This window comes from Cannabis sativa, chromosome 4, assembly GCF_029168945.1.
Source record: "Cannabis sativa cultivar Pink pepper isolate KNU-18-1 chromosome 4, ASM2916894v1, whole genome shotgun sequence".
Taxonomy (NCBI): Eukaryota; Viridiplantae; Streptophyta; class Magnoliopsida; order Rosales; family Cannabaceae; genus Cannabis; species Cannabis sativa.
The window spans coordinates 15,747,307-15,756,990 of record NC_083604.1 but is presented as its reverse complement, the minus strand read 5'-3'; the positions used below and the strand labels follow the sequence as shown (position 1 = coordinate 15,756,990).

General features: G+C 32.8%; 2 protein-coding genes across 4 annotated transcripts; one reads left to right on the top strand and one right to left on the bottom strand.

The window, feature by feature from the left end:
- Window positions 1–500: 500 nt before the first annotated feature.
- On the bottom strand, window positions 501–1,990 carry LOC115713388 (mitogen-activated protein kinase kinase kinase 20-like). Its single transcript, XM_061113558.1, has one exon. It carries the CDS (start codon window positions 1,737–1,739, stop codon window positions 501–503), a length of 1,239 nt encoding a protein of 412 aa, XP_060969541.1. The 5' UTR covers window positions 1,740–1,990.
- Window positions 1,991–2,139: 149 nt separating this feature from the next.
- On the top strand, window positions 2,140–8,988 carry LOC115714886 (uncharacterized). 3 transcript variants are annotated; one of them, XM_061113328.1, is made up of 10 exons: window positions 2,140–2,318; window positions 2,398–2,610; window positions 4,433–4,495; window positions 5,249–5,320; window positions 5,442–5,543; window positions 6,094–6,168; window positions 6,465–6,575; window positions 7,071–7,187; window positions 7,785–7,841; window positions 8,588–8,988. In XM_061113328.1, the coding sequence occupies exons 2-10, from the start codon at window positions 2,587–2,589 to the stop codon at window positions 8,645–8,647; spliced, it is 681 nt and encodes a 226-aa protein (XP_060969311.1). In that variant the 5' UTR covers window positions 2,140–2,318; window positions 2,398–2,586; the 3' UTR covers window positions 8,648–8,988. The 3 variants fall into 3 exon arrangements, with proteins under 3 accessions (XP_060969311.1, XP_060969313.1, XP_060969312.1); XM_061113330.1 differs by having other exon boundaries at window positions 8,536–8,988; XM_061113329.1 differs by having other exon boundaries at window positions 2,146–2,318; window positions 2,410–2,610.
- Window positions 8,989–9,684: the final 696 nt, after the last annotated feature.

Below are 9,684 nucleotides of genomic sequence, written 5' to 3'. Positions count from 1 at the left end.
AAACAACTCAGAAATTCTCCTTCACTTTCTCTTTCTCTCTACACCTTCTTCTTCTTTCTTTTCATCTACTTTATATTATATTATATTATTTTATAACATTTATTAATTTCTTCAATTAACCAAATAATAAAGTATGCTTTAATTATTATATTATTAGGTTGTATGGAATGGAACGGTTATATGAGAATGAAGAATTAAAGGTTATAATTTATGAAACTTCCACCTTTTAAAAAATAATTAATATATTGAAACTTCCACCTTTTAATTGAACAAATTGAATAAAACTTGAAACAATGAGAAATTAAGAAAAATAGTTTTCTCAAAAGGTAGAGCGCCACATCACCTGCTTAAACAACAGAATTATATAGATATATAGATTTTCCTTATAATAATGATTACAATGTACATACAAAAAAAATATATTATAGATAATAAAAAATTGTGGAATTGATGTTTGAAGTTGAAAAAATGAATTAATATACGAGTATAGAAATGGAATGTCAGGGACTACTGCTAAACCAAGAATCATAAAAGGGAGGCTGCTCATCATCATCGTCGTCCTCGTATTCTTCTTCATCATCATTACCATCGTCGACGTCTTCAGAGTCTTCACCATCACCATCACCATCACCATCACCATCACCATCACCATCACTATCACCATCACCATCACTATCACCATCATTAGCATGATCTTCATCAGCGTCAATATCATTGTGATTTATTTGTTGATCATTTTCTTGGTCATCTTCTGAGAGAAGAAAGGGATGGTTTAGTAACATGTGAGCAGAAGGTCTATTATTAGGGTTCATAGTAAAGCACTTGAACAAGAAATCCCAAGCATTCTTGGAAAGCCAATCCGAAGGTAAACCACTACACGGAGTGTCTATACTAATTATCTTTTGGAAAAGGCGATTTTCGGTGGGGTTATCATACCATGGCAGCACTAGTCCAGTCAACATTTGCAAAACCACACACCCAACTGCCCAAATATCACTCGCCTCTTCTTGAGTATTTTCTAATAAAGCTTCGGGAGAAAGATAATACAGAGTTCCTCCAACCTTTGACCTCCTCATGCACTCATCATCACCAGTATTACTCCTAACACTACTAGTCTTAGCCAGACCAAAATCAGCAATCTTCGCCACAAAACCATCGACGCTATAAGGACTATCATCATCATCATCAGCCACCAGTAGAATGTTTGCGGGTTTCAAATCACAATGCACAAAACCCTTTCCATGAATAAACTCAAGCCCTTTAAGAATGGAGCAAGTGTGTGCCTTCACTTCCCACTCACTCAATCCATCTCCATTATTCTTACTCTCGATCGCACTAGCCAATGACCCACCTGATGCATACTCCATCGCCATATTTACCTCCCCTTTATTATAATTATCTAATTGACCGTAGCACTTAACAATGAAAGGACTGGAACCAAGAGACTCATACACTTTCATCTCCCTAACTAGATCCTTTGAACAAGTATCATTTAGTGCAGATTTTACTGCCAAAAGCTCAGGCAAATCTTTATAGTGCGGTGGTCGAGGTTCTTTAAACTTAATCAAGTTAACACATCCAAAACCTCCCCTTCCGAGTAACTTTTCCTTCACCCATCCACCATACTTGCTACGTTTATTATTTATAGAATCTTCATCTTCTCTTTGTCTCTTATTATATTTTATTACAAAAGTACCTTTCTCTGAACGATATTCCATTACCATTCTCTTCATCTTCATATTTTATTAATTTGTTTCTTAGAAGAAACAATAGTTTATTAAGAAAAACTAATCAATGCGTACGACTAAAACTAAGGTTGATATAGCCCCACTAAACTAAAGTCTAATTACTAATTATTTGTTTAAAAAATATTGTCTCTCGTGACTAGTGACTAGTAGCTATATATAGATGTACATGTAACCTATTACTATTAGGATTAGGATTATAGTTATGTAATTTTGATTTTAAAAATGATTATGTTTTATTTTTTAATTAAATGATAGATACTTTTATTGGGATAATTTATTTGTAGTTTTCGTGTATTATGTATAAGATTTTTGCTTTTGAAATGATCATATTAGTATTAGGATTATAATAATTAATTATGTAATTTTGATTTAAAAAATAATTAATATCTTTCTTCTTCCTCTTCTTCTTCTTCTTCTTCTTCTTCATCTTCCAATATTGCAACTTCGCCAAATCACAGATATCTTTTGATTTAATTCATCACAGAGGTCAATCGAGCAATGATGTCGACGATTTTAGACTGAAGAAGCTTGCAGCTTTCCAAAGAAAGGCTGTGGAGCACGCATTTTCCTGTAAGTATCCATTTAGCTACTACAAATCTCTTGAGAAAGAGCTATTTCTATTTTCTAGTTTCCTACTTAAAAAACGCAGCTGCTTCTACAGATATGTGATTCGAGTCCCTTGGGAAAACACATATCACACACTCGGCAGCTTATAATCAGTGGAGAGAATAGTCTACAGCACTTGCTCCATCTACGAGGTCGAAAACTACGCAATCATCAAATCAGTTCTGTCTCTGGCTTCTTCTTTTGGATTCCAACTTGAAGCTCCCATTCCTCAATGGCCTTCCGGTCTCTGAAGGCTGTAAGTACTCTCTCATTACTATCCTTCCACATATATACACAGATTTTTCATCTTTTATAACTGGCAAGCTCTATCTGGGTTTGTGAGTGAGACAAAGAACGTGTTAACATTGGAATGTTAAGATTCAGAAACAGGACCTAAACATCGGCACCCACACCATACCACACCACCACCACCACTACCACTACCACTACCACTAATTCTATCTCAGACTCGGTCTTTACTCCCACTCGACGCGGCGCTCCTCTCCTCTTCCTCACTTTGATCTCTCTAAACTCTCTCTTCCTTTTCTGCTTTCTATCTGATGCGAAATTGATTCTCAGCTAAAAATGTAAGACATATATACACTTTTCTGTTATTGTGATGATGGTTGAGTAAGTCTTCTGCTTTTATATGTGAATCTGTGTGCGTAAAATAAGCTTTGATTAAGTAGCGAATGAAAAAAAAAGAAAAATAACTAGAGAGAATAATAATATTAAGAAAATATCGTGTTGGTCTTTGTAACAGTTCATAGGGATATAGTGATAATTTCAATAAGTTTGTTCTTATTTTTACCAAATGTTTCGTTTCAGACTGTTGAGACTGTATTCTATTGACTATTAACAATTATTCACTTTCAAGGTCATACATTGTTTCTGTAGATTCTATTCTGCAAATTAAGTATTTCTATTATCTATATTCAATGGTGACTGGTATTTCTATTTTATTTCACATCCTTGTTTTGATTATTAACTTCCAACTATTGAAAAGATTGAACTGAGAGTATTATTGTAAGAAGTTATCGAACTAGTTTAGAGCAGAAGCTTCAAATGAATTGGATAATCATAGATGACGAAAGATTCAAGTCTATTTTTTGTAGTAACAAAACAATGGTGAAACATGGTCTATTTCACAGGATTAGTTACCAACCAACTCAAAAAATACGCACTCACAACGATGATTAAGTACTTAGGCAGTATGTCTAGTTCTAGCTTCGAGAGTTACAAACTACAATTTAGAACCATTACTTTGTGGTGTCTTCCCTCTTTGGAAGGAATGTTGATAGAATAAAAGCTAAATAACTTGTTGCACATCCATTTAAAGGAAACCTGATAAGTGAGAATTTAATGACTGACCTTTTGCTAGTAGAAAAAATAATTGCAGCTAATATATATTTTTTTCTCTCTATTATTTTTAATTCGAATAACTTGTGGAGTAAGTTAAATAACTTGGGAGCCATTTAAATATATTGGTAGTAGGTTGAGAAAGTTGGAGTGAACATAAAAATAAACTGAATGACATTGTGTGGATTTAAATTAGAAAGAGTCACTCTATCATTGATTAATTTAACATCACTGGTCATTTATAAGACTGAAAATATTCCATTGTACTGTTATGCCCTCTCTTTTCTTTGGCTCGGTGATTGTTTCCCTGATTTTTTTTTTTGGTGCAGTATACATGTTCCCTTTTGTGTATACTTTGGGATTTGAGTTCCCTTGGCATCCTCTTAAATTTAGCACACTAAAACTAAAATCTGTAACGCTTTTCATTTCCTGCTGTGTAACTACTTTTAATACTGTTGCTGTTTCTGACAACTCATTTGATCGTTGTGGTATGTAAACAATTTTTCTTTCTTATACAGCATGTTTTAGGTTTCTTTGCTGGATTTCTAGTCTTATATACATTTTATGCTTTCCTTTGCTGCTGAGCTGGGTTATACTTCACATATTTCTGGTTGATCCTAATGGACCATCATTGTATGCTGTGTATTTTAGAGAAATCATCCAGAAAGTGGTCAAGAGCTGCCTAACAGGTTAATTATTTTACTTCTGATTCATTGCAGACTCAACTGAGAGAATTCGAGGCAACACTGAGCAATTCCCCAAAAGACCCAATTGCTCTTGAGGTGAGTCAGAAATGGTTAATTTTAGATTATGTTCTTTTGTGAGTCTCCCTAACTGTCTCTCACAAGGACACAGATTATTAATATGAGAAAAGATTATGAATACAAAAAGGGAACAAGGTTAACTAGGTGTGTCCTACAGGAAGATTGCAATATTTTATGTTCTGAAAAGTGATAAAACTTGTCTAATAGTAATAAGCTATTGTGCTGATTGTTTTATTTCATCCTAGCTGGGTTTAAAAAAGAAGTCATCTGCTTAAATCACTTGTTATTATCTGGTGAGGGTTAAATGTAAACTGAAGCCTTGATTGCTTCTTATTTCAAACCAAAACAGCTGAGATGATTCTACATCTTATATGTTTTTGTAGAAAATATTAAGATTTTCATTGCTAATTTCAAGCTGGCCAGATGTAGGATCACTGTACCCTGAGGTTGAGAATAATCCTATATTTTTTATATATATTGGACATAATAAAGACTGGAATTGTTCTTATTCTCTTTTAATAAAATTATAGTATAGAGTAAAAAGATAAAGAAAGCTGGATTAGTGTTTAAACTCTAAAAGTTAGATAAAGAATGAGAAAAATAAAAGATGCTACTAGCTGCAACATCATCTGATTTAAATTTACAGTAACAGTGCTCTGAGTTGGGTATGGTGCCAAAGGGTTTTCTTAATTTGACTGTTTGGTTTACCATGTATATTCCTGTTGTCTGTTTAGCATCATCCATGGTAAATTTGTTTTGGGCTATTTTCAGGGAGCTGCTGTAACTTTGGCTGAGTTAGGAGAATATACTCGGGCGGCATCTTTGCTTGAGAACTTGACAAAGGTTTGCTTCTGTTCTTCCTGAAGAGTCATGAGCTGTACTTGGATGATGCTGGTCAAGTGAAGGGTTCAGTAAAAAATTATGATCTAAGCTTGCTTGTATTTGTGTTTTTTGTGTTACACAGGAGAAGCCAAATGACCCTGATGTTTTGCGTTTGCTTGGAGAAGTTAAATATAAACTAAAGGATTATGACGGAAGCGCTAATGCATATGAAAGTTCTGCAAAGGTGTTATTTCTGTTTATGCAACACATTTTACTACTCTTCTTTTGCTTAGTCCACTGATATCTTTTCTTGACACCAAGTTTATCAGCATCAAATACCTGTACTTGATAATTACAGGTTGTAGATTATAGCTTATACTTTTAATTTCTATTATGTTCATTGTACAACAAAATGATATGTGATTTAGTGAATCATAATGAAAAATATCTGACCACCCCCACCCACGCATAAATTAACAAGAATAACTGCTGGATTAATTTACTTTTATATCGTTTGTTTTTCCTTTTCCATAGTACTGTTTCATGTTTTATTTATTTTACATTTTATCTTCCATTTAGTTTTCAGTTATCTTTTAGTATTATGAACAAGAAACATGTTAATGTGGTGCTCCCTTGAAATGTAATGGGAAGAGATTGAAGAACATAAAAAACATGATATTCATTTCTCAAAACTCTTTTAGGATTAATATTGATAGTTAATGAATAAGACATGATCATACTACTGAATTGGATTTAATAATATGGTCCATTGACATCTTGTTACTATGTGGCAGGTGTCTAAGTATCTCAGTTTTGAAGTTCTACGAGGCCGAGTAAATGCATTACTTGCTGCTCAGAAACCATATGAGGTTTGTTGTCACATTGTGGACCACATTACTTTACAATGATCCTTTGATAAGAATTTCATAGAAAGTAATATTATGTAGTTCTCTACATGCATGGTTCACAAAGTTTTGTCGAACTTTTTATGTATGTTATTGATTCAAGGCACTGAGATGAACTGCAAATGACTATGAAACTATTGTATCTTAAATTCAGTATGATTTACTGTCTCTCTCTCTCTCTCTCTCTCTCTCTCTCTCTCTCTCTCTCTCTCTCTCTCTCTCTCTCTCTCTCTCTCTCTCTCTCTCTCTCTCTCTTTTAGGCTGTACGGTTCCTAGTTGCTACCCGAGAAGACCTAACTAAGGAAAACTCAAATGCAAAAGCTGACAGAAGTACTGAGGACTCAGAAATACAGAAATTAGATCCTATTCAAGTGAGTTAAAGTGCTTGTTTAAATATAAATGATACCTTTAAATGAAATCACAAAATATAGGAAATAACTATGAGTTGTGTATGAAATGTGTCATGCCTCATTGGTTGCTCTAGCTGTGTCTAAGTTGTTGAATTTTTGGGCAAATGATACACATTGGCATCTTGTTAAATATACTTCTTTTTAAGTAAGCTGTTAATTATTTATGCTGCCTTTAACAGAAGTGCTATACCAATAGTATTAAAGTTTTTTCTTTTCTTTCTTTTTTGTATTGCTTTACACTCTCATTGATTTTGGTTTCCGTACCATCATTACGGAATTTATATAAATTGTATCCTGAAATGAGTTAAGAGATGAGTTACCTATGTATATATTCATGTTTTCCCCACATTTTGAATTGCACAATATCTGTATGAGGTGAACTATTTACATTTATGGAAATCCTTGGTGTTTTGTCCTTCTCTTTTTAATTGGATGTGATGGTGAGTATTCATTCAGGTTGATTTACTTCTGGGGAAAGCCTATTCAGATTGGGGTCATATTAGTGATGCTGTATCTGTCTATGATCGGATTATCTCTAGCCACCCTGAAGACTTTCGCGGTTACTTGGCAAAGGTTCTGTAATGCTACTTAATTAGTTATGATTTTTACCTTTATTTTTGGTTGCTCTTAGATGCAATTTTTTGTGGATTAGCTAACTATCCATCTCACTCCCACTGCAACAAAAAGATAGTCTTGTTATAGTTATAAGTATTTAAGTGGACCTAGACAGAGAAAATTGCTATTAGTTGCTAAGGGAAATATAAACCCAACAAACAACAGTCACATGATGTGGGACAGAATATACACACACGTCTTTCTTTTTTGATAAATTTAATTACACTAAACACAGGATTTATGTGTCAGTTATGTTAATAAAGGTATACATTAATAATAATAATAATAATAATAATAATAATAATAATACTAATAATAATAATAATAATAATAATAATAATAAGCAAAAAGTTTATCAACTGTTGTCTGCTAACTTGTAAAAGGTGAATACTCATATGCCCTAGACCTCTAGTATAGTACTAAATATTTGGTGAATACCTGCATAACATTCTCTTTTAATATGCGACTTCATGTCTGTAGTTAAAAGACCTTTCAAATTAAATATCTAGTATGAAGAGAATTTTCATTACATTATTTCTGTGATTCTTTTTCCAGGGAATTATTTTGAAGGAAAATGGGAACAATGGAGATGCAGAGAGGATGTTCATACAAGTAAGTAAAGATTATAGGTTAACACTTCTGTTTCTTTCCTACCGTAACCCTAATGGTAATCTAATGTCTAATATATTTTTTTTTAAGAAAAAAAATTACAACTATGCTAAAAAATTGCAACTATATTTTTTTTTAAGAAAAAAAATTGCAACTATGCTAAAAATACTTTTAAATAAGGTTTAACTATTGTTTAGATATTATAATAAAATCTCTCTTTCTCCCTCTCTCTTTTTATTTTTAATAAATAATAAAATCTCTTAAATTAAAATAATTATAACATTTTCTTCCAACGATGTTGAAGTAAAAAATGTTGAATTTAAAGGTTGAGAAACTAAGTGCAAAAGGATGAATAGTTTGGAAATTTTAGTTGGATGGAAAAGTAAAAAGGACTAATAGATGCAGTATTTTTAAGAAGTTGGGGATTTAAATGGTAAAGTTTTGAGATTAGGGATCCAATTCCAAGGTTAAAAGACATAATAAATTGGAGATTTTTGCTGCAAATAAGCCCCTGTTCTATGAGGTCAACAAGTTGAAGGATATAGCTTTATCACTTAACTGTTTACTTGTATTATAATGCTCTATTGCTTTGTTCTTGATATAAGTTTAAACACCTTCCTTTCTATGTTGAGACTTTTTTTTTTAAAATCATTATGTGTATACAACAGAGAAATAAAGTGTATCATAATTGCTGCAGGAAAAAAAAGTGTTATAGTTTCAAGTATAAAGTTTGTTGCTGTTATCTACAGGCACGGTTCTTCGCGCCGGAGAATGCCAAGGTACTTGTGGATCGCTATTCCAGAAGATGAGGCACCATTGTCCATTGCTGCTTCTGTCTGTCTGCGTAAAGATAATGGTATGGCACTGAGTCTCACTATTACATATCTTCGAAGAAGTATGTTTCATACTTGTGCAGTTTTGACCATGAAATTTCAGATGAAAGTTCTTCAAGAGACCATTAACAATATTAGAAAAAATTCTATTAATGACAAGGTTGAAAGTGGTTTTTTGTTATTGTCTCTTGAAGTATAAGCTGTCAATGAAGAGTAACATTAAATTTTAATTAGTAGATAAGGGAATGTATAAATTGTTTTATTAGAATCAGCTTGTATAGTTTCATAACTAAGTTTAAATTCTTTGTTTGGATGTAGTTAGAGTATACATTTCATTGTCATGCTTGGCAAGTCGCACAGTAATTAGACCGTAAATAAATACTGTGATAATTAATATTTAAAATTAATAACTGTTGAATAAATTGCTAGCAAAAATAAAAGAGGAACGATTTTACCGAATGAAAAATTCTAGGTTGAGTCGCGGATTCGGTCGCTCTTTTTAAGACGTTTGCGGCACTGCCTAGGAGTGTGCAAGCAGTCGAAATTTGCCAAGATAAAACAGTCCAGTCGTACTGTATCGGAATCCCACTGTACTGTAGAGTACCGTCGAATACACCCAAAGATTTTTGATATCGCAGATGGAATTTTAATTTTTATGAAAATTGTATTTTTTTTTTCGATATAAAAAAGATGTATTCTTCCCATCAGTTTCAATCGCATTATATAGACGAATAGATTGAAAAATCATAATGGAAAGAAGAACATTTTCTGAATCGTGGGGTATAGTTGGTTGAACGTGTCCCATTAATTGATACGACTAAGTAATCAATTCCAATTAACTACGTTTTTCAATTAAATTAAAAATAAAAATAATTATTTTATTAAATAATTTTTTTGTAAAAATAATAGAGTGCCACACCACACCAACTAACCCAACCTGGCTCGGATCGGACGGTGCACGTGTGTGGTGGGTCAAGTGTGTGAGTCCTCACCCATTCGCATAAAACTGGATA

Excerpts from the sequence above, each read along its gene's own strand:
- LOC115713388 (XM_061113558.1), bottom strand. The coding sequence starts at position 1,739 with ATGAAGATGAAGAGAATGGTAATGGAATATCGTTCAGAGAAAGGTACT.
- LOC115714886 (XM_061113328.1), top strand. The coding sequence starts at position 2,587 with ATGGCCTTCCGGTCTCTGAAGGCT. Across the intron at positions 6,169-6,464 it reads CTGCTCAGAAACCATATGAG|GCTGTACGGTTCCTAGTTGC; the intron begins GTTTGTTGTCAC and ends TCTCTCTTTTAG. Across the intron at positions 7,188-7,784 it reads TTCGCGGTTACTTGGCAAAG|GGAATTATTTTGAAGGAAAA; the intron begins GTTCTGTAATGC and ends TTCTTTTTCCAG.